This window comes from Parasteatoda tepidariorum, chromosome 9, assembly GCF_982258835.1.
Source record: "Parasteatoda tepidariorum strain Cologne lab strain chromosome 9, Ptep-v5.0, whole genome shotgun sequence".
Taxonomy (NCBI): domain Eukaryota; kingdom Metazoa; phylum Arthropoda; class Arachnida; order Araneae; family Theridiidae; genus Parasteatoda; species Parasteatoda tepidariorum.
In genome coordinates, this window is record NC_141763.1 from 49,607,790 (window position 1) to 49,635,689 (window position 27,900).

Sequence of the window (27,900 nt, forward strand, 5' to 3'; positions counted from 1 at the left end):
AATGTAGACTCAGCTCTCGCTGCTTTCCTCTAATCTTTAATGAGGACTCAAGAGTTTTCAGTTTCAGAAGAGTCATTAATTTAAGCGAGCTGTCTCAACTTGTTGTCAAGATAAATTCTCTTTCGACTCATTTCGACCCTTCATCAGAAGAAGGAAAGAAAATGAAAAATTTCTGAAGAATTTATCTGAAAAATTTCGTGTAAAAATGCAACGGGCAAATGTTAGAAAGAAATGAATAAATTTAAGTAAGAAATGAGAATTATCAACTGAGCAACCTTGAGAGTTGTCGTTCGCTTGATTAGATCGGATACGATTAAGATGAGAAAATTATGGAAATATATTGAGACAGCCTTAGAATCAGTTTGGAGGCCCAACGTGGCGTTATTTCATGTCCTAGATGTTATTCAGTATCTGGGACCCATGTTGTCCCAGCTGTAATATCAAAATTTTTCCTGTCTGGGACAATACATGACCCTTCCGGTGCGAAAGGGTTGAATATAGTAATAAAATAAAAGAATAAAAAATAATTGAAACATTTAATAAAAAAAACAATAATATTTCTATGGGTCTGCACAAAAAAGTTATAAATAAAAAATTACGTTTAACTTTCAAATATTGAGTTTATGTAGTTTCGGCTAATTTTCCAGATAATAAGGTCATTTTATACAAAGTTTATTTCTTATAACTTTACTATGTTTTTAATTACTTTTATAGTTATCTAAGAATTTCTTATAAATTTACCAATGATTTCTTATAAAGGCAGGGGAAAAGTCGGTGGTTTTCGAATACTAACACAAAATAAACCACCGACTTTTCATCTGTTTTCTTTAAAAATTTTATAAGAAATTCCTGCAGCTCATTTAAACTCAAATTTGATAAGTTATACGCAATATTTTCTTTATTACTTCTTCGTCCAGACCCATCAAAAAATTGTTGACATGCAAAACTTTTAAAATTGTTTTATATAGTGCCAAATACCCATAAAATACAAATATGACGTTATAATATGATTAATGAATATCAAATACAAAATAAACATGTGGTTTCCTAGTCAAGTGTTTACTTTATTTATGCAGTTTAGCATTAGAAATGCTAATTTGGTTAAGTAGATCAACATACCATTCCAGTTGAATGGAAGTAATACAGAAGGGGGGCGGTGGTAGTGTGGACATTTTTAATAACTTTTTTTTTTTTTTGTCAAATTTCTTTTGTGAGACATACGTAGATTAGCATTATTTGTTTACACTTTCATGTGAATTTGCATAATCATACTGTGAATAGTTTAGTAGAAATTTGAAAAAAAAAAAGGTTTTTAAGTTGGTACGTTCAAGTTTTCTCTATACTATGTGTTGAAGCCGGAGTTACATATAGCGCCACCTACATTTATTCGAAAAAAGAGATTTGTTTCATTGTGTCTACATAGGTAGGCCGATGTAATAAATGTAATTATAACGAATACTAAACAAAGACTTCTAATGATTCAATATATATCAACAAGGAATCTTACCTTGTTTCGGCTTCTTGTTCTGCCTTCACCTAGTATTCTCTTCCAAAGGTCTTGGGCTGTAGATAACTAATACACTTAGGCTGAAAAATACTTCGCACAAAACGTTTAAGAATTAAATTTAATAATTTAAGCATGATAAAAAAAGGGAAAGCTATATACAGATGAAAAGAGTTGTACGTTGTTCATTACAAATTCTAAGCTATACCACGCTCGTGGAGAAAAAGTTCGTAATTGAATGTTTCTGTATTTGTCCGCTAGGGGGGATCGAGGTATTCTCAACACTCCCCTCCTTGAGTTCAGTAGAGTGACTAACTGAACTCAAACAAAAAAGGAAAAGTCACAGCATCAGGGTTCAAATCGATCAGGAGCACCCACTTGTCTTCCAGCACGAGTTTGCAGAGGCGCACACTGAGGTGGAGCTTGCTTCTTTAGTTGTTCCGTCAATTTTTCTTCAGTTGTTTTGTTGACTTCAAGAGGACAAAGTTTTCTCAAAGGACGGATTATGATTCCGGATTTGGTTTGCAACTTAGCAGTTCGGGCAAGTTCATCTTTACTTGGCAAAATCTTTAAAATACGCCCGAGAGGCCACTGAATTCTGCTTGCATTGTCATTCCAAATTATCACAATGTCCCCAACTTACAGAGCTTCTGAAGTTTTGGTCTTTGAAGAAGTTTCTCGAAGTTGACCAAGATATTCCGTTCTGAATCTCTTTCGAAGATTTTGACAGATTTCATTTCTGTATGCAAGTCGTTTTTTGAATTTTTCTTGATCTAAAATATCGAAATCTGCAACACCCACCTGTCTTATTTCTTGTAGGAACATCATAGGTGTTATTGGTGATAACTCCTCCGCATCATCGGACACATAAGTCAGGGGGCGTGAATTCATCACACTTTCACAGTCACAGAGAACTGTTACCATTTCCTCGTAATTCAACGATGTTCTACCCAGAACCTTTCTTAGGATTTTCTTCATCTTGCCAATTAGACGTTCCCAAAATCCCTCATACCAAGGGGCAGACGGGGGAATGAAATTCCAGGTAATTGATGACAGATTGGATTCAGTCTTTAGCTTTTCCCAATCAATGCTTTTTAGAAGGTTCTGTGTTCCAACGAAATTAGTTCCATTATCTGTGTAGACAACTGATGGTCTTCCCCTTCGTGAGATAAATCTTCTAAGTCCCAAAATTAAGTTTTCAGTAGAGAGGGATGATAAGAGTTCCAAGTGAACAGCCCTAAATATAGCACAAGTCACCATCAAGATCCAAGTTTTTTGACCATCTTTCAGAATGAGGGGACCAGCCAGGTCAGCACCTACAATTTCAAAGATTGCTGCATCCTTCACTCTATCTGCTGGCAAAAGACCATCTGGTACATTGGGAGGTTTAGAATGAAAACGTTTGCAGATGACACAAGAGTTTATGGCATTTCTTATAGTTTTCGACTTTTCAAGATCCAAAATTCTTCACGTAATGTAGACATCAGTAACTGAATTCCACAATGTCCTAATTGCTTATGCTTCCAATAAATAAGATTTTTAACCACAGTATAATCTGAGGGAAGAACTATTGGAAGACGGAAATTAAAATCATCTTCTCTCATAAATACCTTAGTTTTAATTCTGATCAGTCCTTCATCATCAATAATTGTTTTCAAAGAATTCAGTCTCTTATTTCCATCGTTGGCAAAAGCATCCTTTTGGACACATTTCAGAATTATTTTCTCAGCATTTTTCAATTCTTTATTGTTGAGTTCTCCAATGGTTTCAGTGAATCGAAAAATCCATCCGGTTATTCTCAACAATTTCAAATAAGATGAGTACTTGTTGTAAAATTTTTCACTCTCCTTTACGTTAGTAGCAGTAACTATAGTCTTTCTTTTTTCTGCATTGATTGTATCGATATTTGGCAATATTTCTCTCTTTGGCCACCTTTTTTCAGGTTCTTTTAGAAAATCAGGACCATTCCACCATTCAGACTGCAGAAGAGTTTTTGCTGAGCAACCACGTGATGGTAAGTCAGCGATGTTTTTATTTCCAGGAACAAATTTCCATGAATTCGGGCAAGATAATCTTCGGATTTCTCTGACTCTATTTTCCACAAATGTACCCCATGGTACGTCAGTTCTAATCCAATATAAGGTATCCATGGAGTCGGTCCAATAGTGAGTTTCCACATCTTCGAGTTTCAGATCTTTTTTGACGGATTCTGCTAACCTTGCTCCAATGCAACATGCCAAAAGCTCTAGACGAGGGATAGTTATGTTCTTTAACGGAGCTACTCGGGATCGAGCCTGGACTAACTGGCAGGTTACATCGCTCTCAACTTTAACTCTAAGGAAAACACAGGTGGCATAGGATTTTTTGCAAGCATCAAACATGCAAAGATAAACTTCCTGAATGGAGTGTGAACTCACTCAATCTTCGGGGTATTTTCACGTTTTGCAGTTCAAAAAGTTGATTTTTCCACTTATGAAACTCTTTAACAATATTATCAGGCAACTTACAGTCCCATGAAACTTTGATTTTCCAGCATTCTTGTAAAATTATCTTCGGAATCAAGGTTAATGGTGCAGTAAATCCAATTGGATCAAAAGCTTGTGAGCTAATGAGAGAATACTTCTTTTCGTTACAGGTTCATCCCTAAATTCCAATTTTCTTAAATAACAAGTTAAAGTATCTTCTTCTGTATTCCATAGCAATCCTAGCACAGGTACTTCTTTTATATTCAAAGTTTCAAATGGAAATTCGTCTTTTTCAGCAATGCTAGTGGAATAGCTGTTGTTACACCATCCTCTAAGATCAAATTTGGCTGATGCGAGTAGTTTACAAGATTCATTTCGAAAATAGTCCAGTTCTTGAGGAGAATCGACACTGGTGACGCAGTTGTCCACATACATCGAGTTCTTTAGTTTAGTGGCTAGATCTTAAAGATGCGCAGGGGCTTGTTCTAAATGATGGTCTAGAGTTGCAGCTAAAAGAAACGGGCTACAGTTTATCCCAAAAACAACCCTGCAATGACGATAAATGATCTCTTTTCTATGATCTCCTTCTTTCCACCATATGAAACGCAAATAGTCTCTGTCCCGCTCATGTAATGATATTTGCAAAAATGCTTTCCGAATATCAGCGATGACTCCTATTCTTCCAACCCTGAAGCGATTCAAAACTGAGGGAATTAATTCAATTAAATTAGGGCCTTTTTCAATACAGTCAATAATGGAAACAAAGTTTCGAGTGCGAGCAGAGCCGTCAAAAACGGGTCTAGATTTCGTAGTAGATTGTTCTTTAAATACAGCCCTATGTGGTAAATAACTAACATTCGATGTTGAAGAGGCTTCAGGTTCGCCGACTCTCTCAATAATCCCTTCAGATTCCCATTCATCAAAAACCCTTTCATAATCTTTAAGTTTGTCAATTGATTTTAAAGACCTTATCGTGTTCTTTAATCTTTTTTCTGTCAAGGATTTATTATCGGCAAGAGGTATGTATCTATCTAACCATGGAAGGCAAACTTTATACCTCCCGTCATGATCCATCGTTACAGTTTCTTTAAAGTGTTTTAGGGCAAGATCCTGTAATTCTTCTCTAGACCGTTTTTCACAAGAATCAACAATTCCCAATGTATCTAAATCCCATAAATCTGTGATTTTTGCATCATTAACATGAAGGGATAGAACCAAAAGTGAACTATCAAATTTATCATGATTGGTTGACTTTCCCATTACAGTCCACCCTAGATTGGTCTTTACTGCCACTAATCCACAAGAGAGATGTTCTATACGATCTGTTATAAGCTTTCTTGCAACGTCGGCCCCCAATAGTAAATGTATTTCGTTCAAATTCCTTTCATGTAAACATTCCTTACTTTTTGGGGAAATATCACTCAAAAATATACCCTTTGACTCTAGATCTTTTAGCAACTCAAAATTATTAGCCCTGGGAATATTCGTACAGATTTTCTTTTGATCCATGGCAACTAACTCACAACTATATTTTCTATCGATACTACTTAACTGCAAAGCGAATCGATTATGCAATTCTGTTGATTGAGATCCTCCAAAAAGTCCATGAGTAATTTCTTCCTCACCCAATTTTTCTAATCCCATTCTTTCAGCTACAAATTTACTAATGTAACTCTTTTGACTGCCTGAATCATAAATTCCCCGGATAAAGTGTTCTTTACCTTTATTGTGTATACGAACAATCAATGTTTGCAAATATACAGTTTCAGATGATGTTTGATTCGTTAGTACATTATCTTCAGAATTAGGACTATTTTTACCTTTAATATCATGGTCAAACTTAGAAAAGCACAAGACAGTTTGATGTTTACCTTGGCATCTACTGCACACAACTTTAAAACGGCAAAAGCGTGCAATATGGCCTTTATTTTCTAAACATTTGAAACAAATCCCCTTCTTTAACAAAATATCTTTTTTCTCTTCAACGGATAAATCATTAGCATATTCACATACGGAACTCTCATGTTTTGAGGAGTCGCAAAAACCGCATAATTTTTTATTCATGTTTTCATTTATTTCAGAAGAGATTAATTCTGAAGCGGAAATGAATTTATTTTTATTTTCTGATTTATTATATTTGAATCGAGTATTGGGAATATTTTGCTTACGGCTGGTAGAAAATGATTCAGAGAAGCGGCGGGGTCGAAGGTCATCCGCATGATTCATTATTGCAGATCGTTCTCTAGAATTTAACTCCTTGGAGAGAAAGCTCATAAGTTCTTTTATATCTGATTCTGTTTCACTTTCACGTCTGTTATATTCTAAGACTAAATCAGGCGGTAAAATTTTAATGAGAATGGGGCATAAAACATTTCCGTAATTTTTACAGACTAATCCTAAAGATTCTAAACTTCTTATTTGTGTATTTATGTTATCATAAAATTTTCGGAAAGAAATTACATCTCGTGAGTTCTTTAATGGTTGCATATTTATGATATTATTCATGTGGGCGTTAATAAGAATATCTGTTCGGGCAAATCTTTCTTTCAATAATTTGACTGCCGTGTCATATGTTTCTTCAGAAATAGAAAAACCTTCTATTGTATTCAGGGCAGTTCCACCCAAATGAGCTTTTAAGTAATTAAACTTATCAATTTTATTGAGAGTGTCATTGTTATGAATGGCCGACTCAAAACTGTTCCAAAATGTCAGCCATTGTTTAAACTCGCCGTAAAATTTGGGAATGCTTAATTTGGGGAGTTTAATTCGAATACTTTCTTTTTGTTCACTTTTATAATTTGTAGACTCATCAAGTCCTAAGGATTCCTTATTTTTAGATTTTTCAATCGATATGGTTTCGTTTAATTCCTGAATTTTCTTGGTAGCGCGGAATTTACAACGAACAACTTTTTCACTGTACTCTTCTGATTTCGAAAATTCGTCTTCAAACTCTTCAGGTGCAAACAAAACTTCTAATTCTTTGTTAATCGATTCAAGTGATTCATTTTTGTTTAGAAGAAAATGTAAACACTCTTCTAAAACACTGATATCTGACACTTCTGTTTTAAGTTCATTTTCTAATACATTCAGTGCTTTAGTAACAGACGATCTAAGCAAACCTCTTTTTTTCTTTAAAATTGTTACCCGTTCCTCCATTGTTTATTTTTTTAATTTAGTGCTAATTTATATTTTTCATTTCAATTTAATAAGTGTTCAAATTAAAAAAGTTAACTATCGTCCCAGCAGGGGATGCCATATAACGAATACTAAACAAAGACTTCTAATGATTCAATATATATCAACAAGGAATCTTACCTTGTTTCGGCTTCTTGTTCTGCCTTCACCTAGTATTCTCTTCCAAAGGTCTTGGGCTGTAGATAACTAATACACTTAGGCTGAAAAATACTTCGCACAAAACGTTTAAGAATTAAATTTAATAATTTAAGCATGATAAAAAAAGGGAAAGCTATATACAGATGAAAAGAGTTGTACGTTGTTCATTACAAATTCTAAGCTATACCACGCTCGTGGAGAAAAAGTTCGTAATTGAATGTTTCTGTATTTGTCCGCTAGGGGGGATCGAGGTATTCTCAACAGTAATAAAGACATTAGTAATGAATCCTCTATTCATTCTCTTAATTGTCATTTTTCTAAAAGAAATTAATCCCTCAAAATCAACATATATGAGCTTTTTCTGAAACGAACCGCAGAAAACTGCTAATTGAGAAAAAAAATATTAAAAATATATATTAGTTACATATTTTGCTTTCAGATTTTCAACAAGAGGTCAAAATATAATACAAATTATGCAGGATTATTTTTTCTTAAATTTTGATATTAACCTTTACTTTGACTAGTTTCAATTAATCAACATTAAGCAAAACCAAATAGATGCCATTGGAAGAAATATGAATTTATTAAAATTGCAACACATTTGACGTTATTTAGTTTCTAAATTAGAATGATTTTGTAGAATGATATACAATATACAAAAAGTTGTTTCAATCTCAAGTGAAAAATTTAGTACGGAACCTTTGCATTAATTCACTTTTTAAAGGTTTTGAGAACATTTAACAGAGTTGTTTTATGAAATTAGTGAAAAGAATATGATTCAATAAAGTTGGATTAATAACGAAAGCAAAGTGTTTTTTAAATATTTATTTTTTGTAATACATTATTATAAAACAGAATAACCACGAACAGTCCTGTCCACGCTTTTGCGATTTGTTTGCAGACTCTGTGTGTTGTCCTTCAGAATATTTCATCATTAATTTATTATTATAAATTATTATTTTATTAAAAAATTTGACTTAAAATTGGCTTTTTGCTTTCAGATAAATCAAATTGAATAATAGTTTTAAAATGTATTGGCTTGCTTTCAAACTGTATTTCTCAGTATAATGAACAGTACAAATTAGTACTTTAATTATAATATGCCAGTATTTATTCTTCACTGAGACTTAGATTGTAGTTGATTGCATTAATTGAGTTGTATTAAACGAGAAAATAATAAGTTATTAAGTTCATCCACTCTAGCCACATAGCTTGTCCCATGTAGTGGTGCAAACGTCTACAAAAACAACCTTTTTTAAAAAAACTATTATTCAATAATCAGTTTCGTAATTCCAAATATAAACGAGAATGCAGGTAAACGTCCAAATTATTCTTAAAAAAACGCTTTATAAGTTAAGAAAATATATTAAATATGGTATTTTCATAAATTAGTAAAAATGGCCGAATAGTCCCCTTTCCTCTATCAGGCTAATTCTAATGCGTAGAAACTCTTATTATTCGAAAAGCAGCTTTGCAAAAATGTCATTAAAAAAGATTTTACATTTTGTAATTTTTTAAAAAGAAACGATAGTAAGTTTAATCATGAAATCAAATATAATTAATTTAAACAATTTTTTTAACTCTTCTCTGACAGCGCTTTCTACATATATCGCATAAAAGAATTAAAAATTATTTTACAATTTTTAAAATAAAGCTTTAAAGTTATTTTTTCTTTTCGAATAGTAGAATAAAGGTACTTTTTTTGTCATGTTCCTTAATTTTTTTTATGTATTTATTTATTCATTTTTTAGATATGCATGTCTGAAGATGTGGAAAAGGTTCGCTGTGCAGTAACTGAGCCAATGCCACAAGAATGTGTGGATAAGATTATGGAGTTTGTACAAGGAAATTTATGCTCCGGAGCCGAAGTTTGATGATATCGAAATTTAAATTGTAAATATAACTGTTGCCACCTTTTATGATGAAACATGAAATGTGGATGAAATAAATATATTCAATTATAAAGTTCTGCATTTTTTAATACAAAATTTGTTTCAATAACACACTTTTAATGTTTAAAGCTTCAAAAAAAATTAATTGATTTAATGTTTCTGATAAGTAGTTGAATTTCTTACTGAAAAGTTAGAATTCCGATTTAAAAAATTTTCATAATTATATCGTTTCTTTCTGAGGAAAATTTTTTCTTATTGAATTGGTTAAAATTAGGGATGGATCAGATTATAAACAGTCATTTATACAACTGAGTAGTTAAATACATTCCTTTCGCTTATTAAAAATAATTTTGTCTTAAAATAAAACACCTATTTGATTTAATTCGGATACAAAACCACGAATATTTTGTGTAAAAAAATATATTTAACTTCATCGTTACTTTAAATGGTAGAATAAAATTTTATATATCTAAGAATTCAAACAGGCTAAAACCATCACAAGTTAATATATTAGTTATGACAAAAGAATAACTTAAATATAATGCTAAACAAAACACTTTTAATTTAATTGCACCCTAATCATTTCATCAGCTGTCAATATATTACACAATGAATATTGCAAAAATTTCAGAAAATTGAGCAACCTTGTTTAAGCCGACCACAGAGCTGAAGTAAAATAGTAAATGGATCATTGGTTATGGTCCACCTTGCTGTCGAGCTAACCGTGTGAGGTTTTTGCGATTATCCTCTCCATGTAGCGCAAAGACAGGTTTACTCCATTACAAAGCTCTCCACGAAGGCCAGTTTTTCACAGTGCTTGATCTGGGAGTTACTTTGTCGTCGTACGCGGTTAGGGGCACTTTTCTATTATGACCTGTCTAGGAGCACAAGAAGGAACAGTTCATAGTAGGGTTGTGCCGTAAGCATCGTATGACGATACCTCTGGGCATGGATACTAATGAAATTTTAATTTTAATTTTACCATGGAATCATATCTTTGCATACGATCTGTGTATGTTGTTAAAATACTACGTTATTCATTAGTTTTGATTTTTCATCTGTAATATAAAATGCGTTTGTGATTCTCTCTCTTATAACTCTTTGTTCTAGTGTTCTGAAATTCGGACAGAGGTGTAAAGGATTAATTATAATTCATGATCCGAACAATTGTTCAAAAATTTCAATTGATCATTTGGTACAGACGTTTAAAAAATGATATTTCCCCATATCAATTAGTCTTTATAAATAAAATTGCAGACGATTTTGTTTATTAAATATTTTAAAGATAACATCGGGATTGTTTGCTAGCTTATAGCTTTCATAAATAGTTTTTATTATTTAAAAAAAATAGTTTATTGCACTTTTTTTAATGTTTAGTTGTTTTTTATTCTTTATGTCTCAATTATTAACAAGAACGTGGTAGTATAAGTGGACTGCCTCATCAAATGAGTATTCCTGAAATAATCTGAAACAACGTGTTTATTTTTTTCTTACTGTTTCAAACGTATTACTGTAAAACAAAATTATTTTGCATTAATAGTAATTAAAATAAAATAAATTAGGTACTGAAACACAAAATTGATGGAGAAATAATTTTTTTCGTTCAGAAGAAAAGAAAAAATTTGTAATACATTTTATGACGCCAATGGTGCTTAATTGATTTTGATAATGAGTACTAGCTGAAATTAAAAAATAAGCCATAGACTAAAATGCAAAATTAATTGAGAAATTCAATTTATTCCTCTAAGAGAAAGATAAAAAATCGTTGTGTTATTACTGACAATGATGCTTAATTAAATTTGATGAAGGCAATATTGGTATCATGATTATTGCTGCAGTTTTATTATAGATACCGTTGAAGGGAGTTTTTCATGGCCCTACGAATAAGTACCGAAAAAAAAACCCACCAGTTTGTGGTACATTTTGGTGATTGTGAGTCTTCATCGTTCAATAACATTTTTATTTGAACCGACCGGACTGTAAGGGTAGTAGTACTGTGTGTGTAGGGGTCAGGGAACTGGCCTTGCATCAGAAAGGTTCTGGGTTCGAATCCCAGGAATGGCATGGATGTTTTTTCATTCTCCATACTATCTGTCCTTCCTGTAGGTGCAACGTTGGCCCACCAAATGTGGTGCCACTGAAAGAGTGGCCAACAAATCTTCCCTGTAAATGTCTGTATTGACGAAATGTTATCACAGGTGTAAATTGGAAATTAATAAAATTACAAAAAAATTATTTTAGGTTTTTCTTTATCTAATAACACAAAGCAACCGAGAAGGACAAATAATAATAATAAATAAATAAATAAAAATGAAATTATTTTAGCAGTATTAATTGTGTTTGTATATGTCTTTTAGTTTTGTACATGATTTTGTAATGTTCTATATTAAATTAATGAATATCTATTTTTTTCTCAACCGGTGCTAAGAACGGACATCCAGCTAGTAATGTAATAAGATCAAATTTTTCTCATCTGCAATAATATTTCGAACTCATTATTTAGATAGCATATATTCTTATATTACTGTTTCAAACTCACGCAAAATTTATTCAGGAGAAAACCTGATAAACATCTTCCAAATTTCTGATATAAGATAAGAATTGAACTTACGAGGAAGTCGGAAGTAAGAAGTTTTTATCCACCTGGTTATCCACCTGGTAGTCCTGGTTCTCCTGGACCACCAGGTAGTCCAGGAGGCGCCGGATGTCCAATAGGAGCTCCTGCTCCAGGAGGCACTGGTGGAATGATCATGCTACCCTTGTATCCAGAGTGTGCCACTTATGATAACTTAATGCACGATATGTTTAAAGGTAAGTTATTTTAAATGAGAGCTAAAAGGATTTTTGTATTGTTTAAGATTGGAACACTTTTAAAGTTTCAGTAAATAAAATAAGAAATACACTGGTTATCATAAATTAAGGAAAAATCACAAAAATAGCGATAACTCTTTCAAAAGTAAGCCAAACCGTGCAAAATTTGCATATGTTGTCCACTAAGAGTAGCTGAGTAAAATTGCAATATGCAAATTAGTGGCGCTGCACTCGGCTTACGTCATCTGCCTGGAGCATAAAAGTCCAAGTTTGAGAGAAAGCACACAAATTTTACTGTGATTGCGACATTGAAAATCTGAGATAGCCAATTCGTAATAATGACCTCTAGGCATCATTTGCCTGAAGAACTACGATGGAGAGCCATCGGGAGACTAGAGGCAGGGCAGAGTCAATCAGAAGTGGCCAGATGGCTAAATGTGAGTCCATCTGTGGTTCATAGACTTTGGAGGCAATTTCAAACCACAGATTCGGCATCTAGGAGGTTCAGTCAAGGACGGCCAACTGTTACGACCAGTGCCGATGACCGATATTTGACATTAAGTGCACGCAGGAATAGAACCGCTACTCCGACACATCTTAGATCCTCTCTTGCTGCAGCCACCGGAAGGTTGGTGTCAACGTCAACTGTGCGCAGAAGGCTCCACGAAGGTGGTCTGTATGCGAGACGACCAGCCATTTGCGTGCCGCTCACATCACGCCATAGGAGAGACCGTTTGCAGTGGGCCCGACAACATGTCCACTGGACGTCAGATCAATGGAGGTCTGTTCTCTTTACGGATGAGTCCAGGTTTAGTCTAGAAAGTGACAGTAGACGTTATTTGATATGGAGAGAACCTGGGACCCGTTATCATCCATCAAACATCCGTGAAAGAGATGCATACGGAAGAGGCAGTGTCTGTGTTTGGGGAGGCATATCCTTAGGAGGGCGCACATACCTCCATGTCTTTCCAAGGGGAACCGTGAATGCTCAGGTTTATCGAGACAACATCCTTGATGCTTATGTGCGCCCATATGCCGGGGCAATTGGTGATTGCTTCCTGTTACAGGACGATAATGCAAGACCACACAGAGCTCGCATTGTTGATGATTATCTTCAACAGGAAACAATTACTCGCATGGAGTGGCCAGCTCGATCCCCGGACTTGAATCCTATCGAGCACGTTTGGGATGCTCTAGGGAGGCGTGTATCTGCCATCAATCCGCCCCCTCAGACCCTTGCCACGCTTGCAACTGCTTTACAAGAGCAATGGCTCTCACTTCCTATTGAACTGATAGACCGCATAATTGAAAGCATCACACATCGCTGTTTGTGCTGTATTGCTTCTAGAGGCAATCATATTCCATATTAAAGGTACTTTTTCTATTGCAAACCGATACTTCCAATTTGTTTATTTTATACATGTGCTAATTTCTATACTACTATTAATGTCTGATAATTTCTTTTTATGTTGTTTAATACCTTACTATGTGTTGTATATTGTGGGTAAGTTTCATAAAATTCCATGTGTAATTTCTTGAGTTATCGCGATTTTTGTGAATTTTCCTTAATTTATGATAACCAGTGTAGCTTATTAGGTAGCAGCTACTGATATTTATGTAATATGGTTGGTAGAATGCAAAATATAGATCTCATCATTGTGTCGAAGTCACTGTTAATCATGTAATGTAAAACTGGTTAATTGTTTTCAGAATGTAAAACATAGAATTATACCTATGTAAAGGTTGCATTTAATGTAAAGGATTTTTTAATGTAAAATTAGTTAATTGTTTCGGAATACAAAACGTAAAATACATCACGATGTAAAATGGTTTAGTTGTTTGATCCACCTTAATTTTTATTTTAGCTATTTGGTTCTGACTAATTTTTCAAATATAATTAAAATTTATGTATTAAAATAAAACAATAATAGATTTGATTCTGAAATAATATCATATATTTTTTTGAGCATTATTGTATGTTTCTAACTAAAGTTTGGCAACTATTCTGGAAATAGTAATGTCAAGGACAGTGGTTCAAGCTCACGGAGTAGTTTATTTCTACCCATTCCTGACTCATTCAAGTTTAATGTTACGTACAATGCGCAAAATAAAAATTGGACCACCCTGAATAGCTTTTGATCTAATGAAGGTATTTTCACGTTCTAGGACTGTATGGTTAAAGGGGTCGACCTAATTAGTGCAGACGATGTTTTGAGTTACGAAATCAGGCACGAAACAGTATTTTCTTTAAATAAATATAGTTATTTTTTTCTCGATGAATGAGGATTTTCGACTCTCAAAATATAGGGGCTTGGTTAGGATATATGGTTAATTTGGTCAGAGGAGTGGGCGAAAGTTTGAACCCCTTACTGTTAATTTTCATTTTTTGATTTTGCCATATCGCGAGATCTTTTTAAGTAAATTGAAAACATTTTGCCCACAAATATAAAATTAATTTAACCATAGATAATTCCACCCAAAAAATGAATTTCGGTAAGCCTTTTCTATTTTTTTATTGTTTTATTAAATAGCAATGGAAAAAAATTGGATTGTAAATTATGCAACTTTTGTCAATTAAATAAATTTAAATTATACAACTTTTATTTTAAAGAATGTATTTTTACATGACAAATTAGAAATTTTGAGCACAATTGGTCAAATAGTTCCTGAGAAATCAATTTCTAAAAATACGACTTTTTCAAAATAAGATTTCTGATAAACTATTTGACCGATTTCGCTCACATTTTGTTTTGTCCTTACATTTTATGAGTTTGAAATCCGAATTCGTCGAAAAAAGGTTACGCTTATTCAGAGAAAGTACGTTTTTGCGTCTAATTTCGTAACTTAATTATTCAGCATATATTTGAGGTTACCCCTTCGAACCATTAATATTAAATTCTAGAACGTGAAGATTCGATCATTAGATCAAAAGTTAATCAGGGTGTAAAACGTATGTTTAAACATTTCATGACTTGTTGTTACATTAGGCTTCCTAATTCTCCCTGCACTGGGTAAACAACTACGGTGGATTGAAAATCTTGGTATGATTTTACCTTCCACAATGGTGAGTCACCAGGCATTAATAATGATTTTTTCCCCGCCTAAATATTACTTAAAAAATTTTGGCTACATATTCGACAGCTTTTTATGTTCGGTATCTTTATACTCTTTGAAGTGACTTATAGAACATCAACACTATTTTAGATAACCTATGTTGAAGTCACAAGAAATAAAAAAAAAAATAAAAAGACAATCAATGATTTACATTCTTTTTTCGAAAAAAATAGTATGCTCAGAAAATAATCAGCTGTTTTGCATTAAATAATTTTAAACACCTGAATGTTTTTAATTTCTTAACAAGGTTTAATTCTTAGGTGGCAGACAATAATTCTTTTTTAAAAAACTTGACTATAATTTAAAAAGGAACTTTACTTTAAGGAAAACCTAAATTAGAGTACTAAAAAAATGATTAGTAAATTGATGAGGAAATAATAAACGTTTTTTTTTTATTTCCAATGGCAGACATGAAAGACAAATTTGTAGCCAAGAACAATATAAAGAAAGAACAAAAAACGGAAACAAGAGCTACAAAAATAAGGAGTCTATAGGTCTGAAATAGTGCATCTCGCCCGCCAATATCGTTCCCACAAGGGCCCGGGAGGAAGTGCAGGGCAATGTCTTAGATGGTTAGCGTCCATTTCTTCCTGTTGGTTACATAATGGACAAAGGGGGCTTGAAAAGATTTTAATTTTATACAGGTGTTTTGATAAACAGTCATGGCCAGTGGCGAGGCGAAAAAGGGCCACAGATTTTTCTCTTGGCCATGACGGAATACCTTTAATTCCTTCTAACCAGTCCTTATTTTCATTTGCTTCTTGGAGTTTTGCTTCAAATGTTGTTTGCAGAGAGATTTTTATTAGCCTTTTCGCTGTGTGGAAAGGAACTGGCTTAAGGGATATTTGTAGAATCTTGGCGGCTTTTTTGGCCAAGAAATCTGCAGTTTCGTTACCTTGAAGTCCACAGTGCGCTGGTACCCATTGCATGGCGACATTTTTGTTGTGTTGGTCAAGCCTGTGAAGGGCTTGACGACAATGTAGAATGTCGGCAGATGCGGGGGCTTTGGAGGAAGCAATAGCTTGGAGTGCGGCTTTGGAGTCAGAGAGGATGACTACGTTATTACATTTCTCAAGGTGATTCTGTAGTTGTGACAGAGCTACGCTTATTGCCGATACTTCTGCATCGAAAGCTGTTCTAGACGAACCAATCGGGGTGTAAAATGAAAAAAGGTTGCAGGAAACTCCAGCTCCTGCATTAGTGCCTTCAGCCAATCTTGAACCGTCTGTGAATATATGTAGCCATTCGTTCTCTGGGTACAGTAAGTGCAAAGTCTCCAGGGCGATAGATTTTAAGACTTGATCATTTGTGTCTCTCTTGGAAACATCTTGACACAGGTTTAAACTTAGTGAGTATCTCTCTTTTTCGATAGGGCACTGCGATCTAATAAGGTCTTCTGTTTTCCAAGTAATATTTAGTTGGTCTTTTATTTCAACGACTCTTTGGAGGAAACCGTTCTGGGTCTTCAAAGTTCGACCAATATTTGTCAGTGGGGTTCTCCATAGGGAGAGGCAGTCTGGTAGTCTTAAAATTTTTTCCCACAAAATAACTGCCCTCTCTTCTATACTAGTCTTGATGTTCATGTGGTGGGTAGATAATAGGAGTGCATCGATCGGAGTTGTTTTAACGGCCCCTGTTATAAGTCGAAGGGCCTGATTGTGGAATCTTTCCAGCGAGTCAAGGACTTTTTTGCTGGTCGCCGCCAGCGGCTCGCAGCAATAAGTCATGAGGGGGAGTATATATGATTTATATGTCATGTCGAGGGTATTTCTACAGCAGCCCCATTTTGATCCGGCTATTCTTTTCATTAGGGAAAGTCTCGAGGTGGCTCTCTCCAAAACTTTGGTCACGTGCTCTGTCCACGTCAGTTTTCGGTCGAATACAACACCTAAGTATGAAGAAGAGTCTGTATATAAAACGGGAACGTCCTCATACAATAGTTTCAGTTTGATAGGCTGATGTGTCAAGGAGAAGGTCTGGTAACATGTCTTTTCCAGGTTGACTTCCATGTTATTGATGTGGCACCATTTGTTTAATCCCTTTAAAGCCTGATTAAGGGCTAGTTCTGATTGTCTCTCAACACTGTTTTTGGGAGTTTCGGTCCAGATGACTAAGTCATCTGCGTAGAGAAGGCATTTGATACCATTAATTTTCAGAAGGTCGACAATAAGGTCATTTATAATAAACGTAGTAGGGTAAAGAATAAGATTTTTAAAAATGTAAAAATTTAGTTAAATAGTTAGTAAAATAGTTCTGCGAAATATTTCCGGAGAGGTGATTAAAAAATTACTTTTAAGACGATATATAAGATGTTGAGAAATTTGCGATGATATGAGATATGCTTAAATATGTCTATTACGTATATCTATTAATGTTTATAAAAAATATGTTCATGAAATTAATAAATATTTTATTCCAAATCTGTTCATACGTATGTATGTTATTGAAATTGCATCAGTTATTGAGAAAAAAAACTAAAAATTTTAAAATAATCATATTAAATAAGCACAATATCGTGTATAATCATATTCTATCAGAAGCATGCTTTTATAAAATTCGACATTCGTTGAATAAAATGTTTTTTATTCAATAAAATGCTTTATTCAAAATTCTTTACTAAATTGCGAATAGATTTTTAGACGACTAAAACAAAAACATCATATTTTATAGTTTTAAAAAAATAAAATTAAAAAGATTAGCAAACGATTACTAGCGAAAAAAATATGAAAGAAATTTTACGCTACGTGCGCTAAGTCAAGTTCCTCGTAAGTTTATCACATTTTTATATTAATCGCCTCATTTAATTATTTCTTCATTGTCGCCAAATTATTTTAAAACAGTTGAAACTTTAGATTTTTCAATTGAAAAATATGTAGATTAATATGACATAAAAAATCCATACCCTTTAAATCAAAATTTTTTCATCCTTACTTTAATTAAATAATAAAAAATAATAAATAATTATTAAAAATTATTTTTTTCATGAAATTATCTTTGGGAACGTGAGTTTTCTGAGTGGGTGCAATTTTGTTTTTGAATTGCTTCATTAGTTTTTAAAATATGACTGAAAACGCAAAAAGCGAAATTAACATTAAGGGGTCCAAACTTTGATTCGCTCTCCTGACCAAAGTATGGGGACCACACTTCTCAGATTGCGACTACCCCCTATATTTTGAAGATAAAGAATCCAAATATCTAAAAAAAATATATATATGTATATGTTTATTCAGAGAAAGTACGTTTTTGTGTCTGATTTCGTAACTTAATTATTAATTATCGCTAATTAATTAGGTCACCCCCAGGAGCCATTAAGATTGAGATAAGAACCATTCGAGAAAATCCGATCACTAGAACGAAAGTTATTTAGGGGGATATCTTTTTTTTGCGGACTGTACATTGGAAATAAATAAAATTGTAAAAAAATTATTCTTGGTTTTTCTTTATCTAATAACGTAAAGCAACCGAAAAGGACAAATAATAATAATAAATAAATAAATAAAAATTAAATTATTCTAGCTGTATTAATTGTGTTTATATATGTCTTTCATATTTGTACATGATTTTGTAATGTTGTTCTGTATTAAATTAATGATTATTTACTCTTTTTTCAACCCGTACTTAGAACGGGCATCCAGCTAGTAATGTAATAAGATCAATTTGTTTTCATCCGCAATAATATTTCGAATTCATTATTTAGATAGCAAATATTATTATGTTATTGTTTCAAACACAAGCGAAACTTATTCAAGAGAAAACCTCTAATGAATAACTTCTAAATTTCTGAAATAATATAAGAAATGAACTTATGAGGAAGTCGCAAGTAAAAAGTTTTTATTTGTCACTTCGACACGTGTATCCAACTATTATGTTTACATTTGCTTATACTCTTTATCTTACTGCTTCCTCTTACATAAAAGAAGAAGAAAATTCTCGACAGCGCGTGTCAAGAATGTTACTGATAACGTGTTGTTTCGACAGCGCGTGTTGTTAATAATTTATCGATGAATCAGATACCTCGCAGGAAGTATACACACGGCATCGAACTATTACTATAAAAAGCATACTTTTGCATGTTTCCTTCCGTCTCGACATGAAATGTTTCATATTTACCGTTTTATTGATCACAGTGGTAATCCTTGTAACAGTACAAGGTCAAGGTGGTAGTCCTGGTTCTCCTGGAGCACCAGGTACACCAGGTTGCCCTGGTGGTCCAGGAGGCGACGGTAGTTCAGGAGGCGTTGCTGGTCCAGGAGGCACTGGTGGTCCTGGAGGCACTGGTGGCCAAGGAGGCATTGGTAGATCAAATTGCCCTGGTGGTCCAGGAGGGGCTGGTGGTCCAGGAGGCCCTGGTGGTCGAGGAGGCACTGGTGGTCCAGGAGGCTATGGTGGAAAGGGAGGATATGGTAATCCTACAGGTTCTCCTGGTACTCCTGGACCATCAGGTAGTCCAGGTAGCCCTGTTGGTCCAGGAGGCGCCGAAGGTCCAGTAGGAGCTGTTGCTCCAGGAGGTGCTGGTGGATTGATCATGCTACCCTTGTATCCAGAGTGTGCCACTTATGGTAAATTAATGCACGATATGTTTGAAGGTAAGTTATTTTAAATGCGTGTTAAAATGATTTTTGTACTGTTTAAGATTGGAACACTTTTAAAGTTTCAGTAAATAAAATAAAAAATAGCTTATTCCGTAGCAGCAACTTTTTTTATATGATAAGGTTGGTAGAATGCAAAATATAGATGTCATCATTGCGTAGAAGCCATTCTCAATCATGTAATGTAAAACTGATTGATTGTTTTTAGAACGTAAAATATAGAAATATACCTATGTAACGGTTGCATTTAATGTAAGGATTTATGTAATGTAAAATTAGTTAATTGTTATCGGAATACAAAACGTAAAATACATCACAATGTAAAATGGTTTAGTTGTTTGATCTATCTTAATTTTTATTTTAGCTATTTGGTTCTGACTAATTTTTTTAAAAATATTTTAAATTTATGCATTAAAATAAAACAATAATAGATTTGATTCTGAAATAATATCAGATATTTTTTGAACATTATTGTATATTTCCAACTTAAGTTTGGCAACTATTCTGCAGACGATGTTTTGAGTTACGAAATCAGGCACAAAATCGTACTTTCTCTAAATAAACATAGTTTTTTTTTCTCTCGATGAAAGTGGATTTCCGACCCCCAAAATATAGGGGATCGGAGCAAGCTGGGATATATGGTCAGTTTTGTCAGGAGAGTGGTTGAAAGTTTGGACCCCTTACTGTTGATTTTGCTTTTTTGATTTCGCCATATCTGGAGAACGTTTCAAGAAAATTGAAAAAATTTAGCGCACAAATATAAAATTTTTTTAACCACTGATAAGTCCACGCAAAAAATGAATTTTTGTAAGCCTTTATTATTTTTTATTGTTTTATTAAATAGCAGTGGAAAAAAATTGGATTGTAAATTATGCAACTTTTGACATTATTTTAAAGAATGTATTTTTACATGACAAATTAGAAATTTTGAGCACAATTGGTCAAATATTTCCTGAGAAATCAGATTCTAAAAATACGACTTTTTCAAATTAAGATTCCTGATAAACTATTTGATCGATTTCGCTCAAATTTTGTTTTGTCGCTTAAAATTCCATTTTTTATAATGATGTAATAAACTACATATCTTACAGTTTAATATATTATATTTAAATAAACGAATTTTATAAATTTGTGCAAAAATTTTCCAATTCGCTTAAAATTTTTTCGAGATATTGCGAAATATGCGAAAAGTAAAATCACCATCAAGGGGTTCAAACTTTCGACCGGTATTCTGATCAAACTGTTGGGAACCTATTTTTGGGATTTCGGTGAGCCCTTATATTTTATGAGTTTGAAATCGTCGAAAAAAAGTTATACTTTCTCAGAGGAAATACGTTTTTGTGTCTAATTTCGTAAATTTAAAAATAGTCAATTTTTCAGTATATTTGAGGTCACCTCTTTGAACCATTAAGATTGAATTCTAGAATGTGAAGATTCGATTATTAGATCAAAAGTTAATCAGGGTGTAAAACATATGTTTATACATTTCATGACCTGTTACATTTGGCTTCCTAATTCTCCCTGCACTGGGTAAACAACTGTGGTGGATTGAGCATCCTGCTATGATTTTACCTTCCTCAATAGTGATTCACCAGGCATTAATAATGCCTTTTTTCGCTCGAATATTAGTTAGAGAGAATGTGTATGTTTGTTTGACCATTTTGACAAAAAATTTCAAGTTATATATTATTAAGAGAAAATAATTACGCATCTTATATTTATTTTGATATATTTATATTATTTTTAGTAAGTCTTAAATGATATATTACATTTAAAATACAGTAGCATGAATGCATGCTATAATCGTATGCTATAAAAGTATATTTTATTTTTCAGAAATGCGGAATAATAACAGAATTGGTCTAGAACAGTGTCAATCAGGGAATAATACAGTGAGTTATAGTTATTTAATAAACATAATTACATTAATGAAGGTAGTAAATAAATCTAAACATAATAAATAAATGTAAACAGTTCTCATTTTAACGTTTTCTGTAAGAACTCAGCTTTTAACCATTTTAGTTCAAGTGTTATCATTTGGTATAATTTTTGAAACGCAAAAATACTAGAATAATTGAAAAAGCATAAAAATATTTGAATATTTTTCTTAAGTTTATGTCTAACAATTTTAGTTGACTGAAATAATACACTGAGAAAATAAAGCGTGGTTAAAACTACCATAACACGGTAAAATTTGCCGTGCTTCTTACTCTATGGGAATACCAAAAAGTTCAAAATACCAACCGGTAGTTTTTACCGTAGTGTTTCGATAATGATTTTGGCAAAATTAACAATAAAGTATGATTTTATAATATATAATATATAATTTGGTAAATTTGCAAAATATGATTATTTTACATCATGATACCTCAAATCATGGCAAAATAAAAAATAAAAACATTAGGTTAAACTTACTTTTTAGTTTTGTTTATTATACTAACTGTGTATAGTAATAAGAAATATAATTTTAGAAAACCAGAATTTCCGGTAAGCCGTCACCATTTGAGTGCAAAAATTACCAAGTGAATGGTTTAAATACAGTATATTTTGGTTTTATTAACTAGAATTATGGTTTTTATTCACTAGAAATGTCCTTACCATAGAGTAAGGTAATTTTTTCAGACATTCTCCCCCTTTTTTCTAGTAGTATTAATAAGATAACCAAATTGCTTGTGTTACTGCTACTGTGTAGAAATCAGTTGGTCAACAGATAATCTTGCTAATGTGCAAATTAACAAGGGTGATTTCTTAAAGTGCCGCAAGAAAGCAGTAAAATTGCTTGTGTTACTGCTACTGTGTAGAAATGATTTATTATACAAATTATTTTGCTAATGTGCAAGTTAACTAGAATTATTTCTTAAAGTCCCAAAAAATCGTTTCCTTTCTTAAATTAACTAAGTAATCAGCACGTATGTACCTATTGGTATTTTGATAGATTTATGAAGATGCAAAATCTGAATGTAGGAAGTCATTTAATTTTTTTTCATTATAAAAGACTGAGGCAACTCTTTGTATGTATTACTTTAAATATAGCAATAAAATAAAAGAATAAAAAATAAATAAAACATTGAAAAAAAAACAATAATATTTCTATGGATCAGCACAAATAAAGTTATAAATAAAATATTACGCTTAACTTATAAAAATTGAGCTTTTTTGTTTCGGCTAATTTTCCAGGTAATAAGTTCATTTTATATAAAGTTTATTTTCTTATAACTTTACTATGTTTTGAATTACTTTTATAGTCATATAAGAGTTTCTTGCAAATTTACCATTGATTTCTGATAAATTATAAAGGCAAATGAAAAGTTGGTGGTTTTCGAATAACAATACTAATACAAAATAAACCACCGACGTTTCATTTGTTTTCGTTAAAAAATTTATCATAAATTCCAGCAGCACATTTAAACTCAACTTTTATAAGTTATGCGCAATTTTTTCTTTATTACTTCTTCGTCCAGACCCATAAATATTTTTTTTATTTAGTGACAAATACCCATAAAATATAAATGTAACGTTATAATATGAATATTTAATATCAAATACAAAATAAACACGTGGTATCAAAGCCACGTGTTTACTTTATTTATGTAGTTTAGCACTAGAAATGCTAATTTGGTTACGTAGATCAACATACCATTCCAGTTGAATGGAAGTAATAGAGATAGGGACATTTTGAATAACTTTTTTTCATTTATTTGTCAAATTTCTTTTGTGAGGTTATCGTAGATCAGCCTCATTTGTTTACATTTTCCTGTGAATTTGCATAATCAAACTGTGAGTAGTTTAGTAGAAATTTGAAAAAAAAAAAGGTTTTTAAGTTGGTACGTTCAAGTTTTCTCTATACTATGTGTTGAAGCCGGATTAACAAATAACGCCACCTGCATTTATTCGGGAAAAAAACTTGTTTCATTGTGTCTACATAGATAGACCGATGTAATAAATGTAATAAAAGCATAAAATAAAGGCATTAGGTATGAATCCTCAATTCATTCTTTTAATTGTAATTTTTCTGAACGAAATTAATCCTTCAGCATCAACATATATGAGCTTTTTCTTAAACGAGCCACACAAAACTGCTAATAAAAAAATATTAATAATATATTAGTAACACATTTTGCTTTCAGAATTTCAACAAAAGGTCATAATATAATACAAATTATGCAGTTTTCTTTTTTTTAAATTTTGATATTAACCTTTACTTTGACTAGATTCAATTTAATCTATATTAATCATAAACAAATAGATGACTTTGTGGGGTTAGTGTAAACAAATGGTGGTTGGGCTAGTATGGACGCACCATTGGAAGAAATATGAATTTATTAAAATTGTAACACATTTGACATTATTTAGTTTCTAAATTAGAATGATTTTGTAGAATGATATACAATATACAAAAAGTTGTTTCAATCTCAAGTGAAAAATTTAGCACGGAACCTTTGTATTAATCCAGTTTTTAAAGGTTTTGAGAACATTTAATGGAGTTGTTTTATGAAATTAGTGAAAAGAATATGTTTCAATAAAGTTGGATAAATAAAAAAAACAAAGTATTTTTTATATATTTATTTTTTGTAATACATTATTCTAAAACAGAATAACCACGAACGGTCCTGTCTACGCTTTTGCGATATGTTTGTAGATTCCGTGTACTGTCCATTCAGAATATTTCATCATTAATTTAAAACTGAGGTTTTTAAAAATTTAACTTAAAATTGGCTTTCTGCTTTCAGATAAATCAAGTTGTATAATAGTTTTAAAATGTATTGGCTGTCTTTCTCAGTGTAATGAATATTGCAAAATAGTACTTTAATTATAATATGTCAGTATTTATTCTCCAGTAAGACTTGGATTGTAATTAATTACATTAATTGAGTTGTATTAAACGAGAAAATAATAAGTTATCAAGCTTCTTCCACACTAGCCTCTTAGCTTGTCCCATGTAGTGGGGCAAATGTCTGCAAAAACAACCTTTTTTTAAAAAAAATTATTATGAAAAAATAAAAAGTTTTGTAATTCAAAATATAAACAAGAATGCAGGTAAACGTACAAATTATTCTTTAAAAAAAAGAAAAAAAACACTTCATGAGTTAAAAAAGATATATATTAAATATGGTATTTTGACAAATTAGTAAAAAAAAAGGTCCACATAGTTTCCTCTACCCTGTCTGACAAATTTTGATGCGCAGAAAATCTTATGATTCTAAAAGCGGCTTCACAAAAATGTCTATCATTATAAAAGATTTTATGTTTCGTAATTTTTTTAAACGAAACAATAGTATGTAATGTCATGAAATTAAAAATAATTAATTAAAACAATTTACTTATCACATCTCTGGCTGCTCATCCTAGATCTATTATATAAATTAATTAAAAATTCGATTTCTTTTAAAATGATGTAGATCTGAAATGCAATTTATTTAATTATCATCCTTAATTTTTTTACATGTTCTTGGTCTTTTGTTGAAATTCATTATTCAAGATTTTCTTGTTGTATTAACCCTCAAAGCCCCATAAACAGATTTTCAAATAAGGAACAATAGTTTTATCTTGTTTATACATAACTTTTATAGCTAAATATCATTTACAGAGCAAAAGAAAAACTTCTAATTTTTTTTATTTAATGATCTTGCCTAGAATCCAAATCTGCTTAAGAAAGTAATTTTTAAGACTAATTTCGTATCGTCTTGACCAAAGCACTCGAACAATTAAGATCGATTCCTCTAAGTACGTTTAAATACATACTTAGAAAAAAAAAATATAGTCAAAAACTACCTGACTATGATAAAAATTTATCATGTTTCTGGCTCTATCTATAGGGACACATAAAAGCATGTTAACTTTTCGGAAACTCTTCGGTAATGACTTCAGGTAAGATTAACAATAAACTATATTTTTATTTGTTTTTCCAGTCAAGTTCCTCTGGACTTAAAAAGCACAAAACACATTTAGTTGCCAATGAAAAAATTTAAAATAAAATATAAATTAAAAACGAAACAAGAAAACCAGCGGTAGCCTTAAGAAATGATGGAGGCCAAAAGAGGTAGATCAGAGCAAGTGAGAAACTCATGCCATTAAATAAGGAATCGACATCCTCATTAACGAAACAAGATTCCCGAGCAGATTCGAGATAAGTACTAATTTAATGTAGGTGTGAAAAAATTAGGGTTTATTTTTTACCTTTATTTTTTTCCCGTATTGTAGTTGAGAACTTGATGTTTTTTAATTTTACTATTATTATTTTTTTACCAACACTGTTTTGTATTTTTCATTAATGTTTGGCGGGTATTGAATATGGGCTCTTTGTGAGCCTTTGAAACATATGTACTGCAGTAAATTGGGGTAAATTATCCGTACCCTGTGTGCATCAATCGTAAAATTAATTTTACCGTAAAATCCATTTTTACAGCAAAATTCTGTACCATGTATTTTACATTAATAATTATTCAACTATAGTGACTCGGAGATTTTGAAATAAATATTGCGGCAAAACTTACGGTATATAATGATTTTTGTTCCGCAAAAGTTTGCCGCAAAAAGTACCGGCACTTTGGATGACGTACCTCGTACTGTAATATGATGCCAAATTTTTCATCGTGTAGACTTTTTCCACCTTTAAATGTTTGAAGTTATTTCTCTTTCAAATAGTAAAATAAAGGTACCTTTTTCTCGTGTTCCTTAATTTTTTTTAATGTCTTTATTTATGTACTTATTTATTAGATATGCATGTCTGAAGATATGAAAAAGGTTCGCTGTGCAGTAACTGAGCCAATGCCACAAGAATGCGTGGATAAGATTATAGAGTTTGTACAAGGAAATTCATGTAACAGAACCGAAGTTTGATGAAATCGAAATTTAAATTGTAATTATAACTGTTGCCACCTTTTATTATGTAACATGAAATGTCGGTGAAATAAATATATTCAATTATAAAATTCTACATCTTTTTATGCAAAATATAATTCAATAAGACGCTTTTAATGTTTAAAAAAAATCATTAATCTAATGTTTATGATAAGCAGTTGAATTTCGTACCGAAAAGTTAGAATTCCGATTTTAGAAATTTTTTTAATTGCATTGTTTCTTTTTGAAGAAAATTTTTTCTAATTGAATTGGTTAAATTTATGGAAGGATCAGATTATAAACAGCCATTTATACATCCCTGTAGTCAGTAAATTATTTTTCACTTACAATGCTGATTTAAAAAATAATATTCTCATAAAACGCCTATTTGATTTGATTCGGATACAAAACTACGAATATTTTGTTAATATATATATATATATAAATCTTTCGTTCTTTTTCGTTACTTTTAATTATTAATGGTGCAATTAAATTTTTATATATTTAAGAATTCAAACAGGCTGCAACTATCACAAATTAATATATTAATTATGACGAAAGAATAAATTAAATATAACACTAAACAAAACATATTTCATTTAATTGTACACTAATAATTTTATCAAAAGAATATTAAATGAATATTGCAAAAATTTCAGAAAATAGCTGTCGAGCTAACCGTGGGAAGTTTTTGAAATTTTCCTCACCATGTAACGCAAATACAGGTTAGTTACCATTACAAAATCCTCCATGAAGACTAGTTTCTCACAATGCTTGATCTGGGAGTTACCTTGTCGTCGCACGCGGTTAGGGGCGCTTCTCTATTATGACCTATCCAGGAGCACACGAAGGAACAGCTCATAATAGGGTTGCGCCCTTGGTATGACGTATGACAACAACTCTGGGCGTGGATTCTAATGAAATTTTTTTTTTAACTTTACATCATATCTTTGCAAACGATCTGTGTATGTTGCTGAAATACTACGTTATTCATTAGTTTTGATATTTCATCTGTAATATCAAATGTGTTTGTGATTGTCTCTCATATAACTCTTTGTTCCAGTTCTCTGAAATTAAGACAGAGGTGAAAAGGATTAATTATAGTTCATGATCCAAACAATTGTTCAAAAATTTTAATTGACCGTTTGGGAGAGACGTTTAAAAAATGATATTTTTCCATATCAATTAGCCTTTATAAATAAAATTTTAGACCATTTTGTTTTATTAAATGTTTAAAGATAACATCGGGGTTGTTTCCTAGCTTATAGCTTTCATAAACAATTTTTATTATTTAAAAAAAATAGTTTATTGCACTTTTTTTAATGTTTAGTTGTTTTTTATTCTTTATGTCT

At 31.9% G+C, this 27,900-nt stretch overlaps 1 protein-coding gene across 4 annotated transcripts in view; it reads left to right on the top strand.

The window, feature by feature from the left end:
- The window catches only part of LOC107449866 (uncharacterized), a 39,918-nt gene extending 13,278 nt beyond the window's left edge, over nucleotides 1-26,640 (top strand). For 2 of the 4 annotated variants that reach the window (XM_087151773.1, XM_087151774.1), the window contains exon 3: nucleotides 9,054-9,267. In XM_087151773.1, the coding sequence (XP_087007899.1) occupies nucleotides 9,054-9,176 (123 nt within the window). In that variant the 3' untranslated portion in view covers nucleotides 9,177-9,267. Of the gene's footprint in view, nucleotides 1-9,053; nucleotides 9,268-19,081; nucleotides 19,706-21,544; nucleotides 21,601-26,425 lie in introns of those variants that run through there. The other 2 variants (XM_043056192.3, XM_087151775.1) reach the window with 2 other exon arrangements.
- The last annotated feature ends 1,260 nt before the right edge of the window (nucleotides 26,641-27,900 follow it).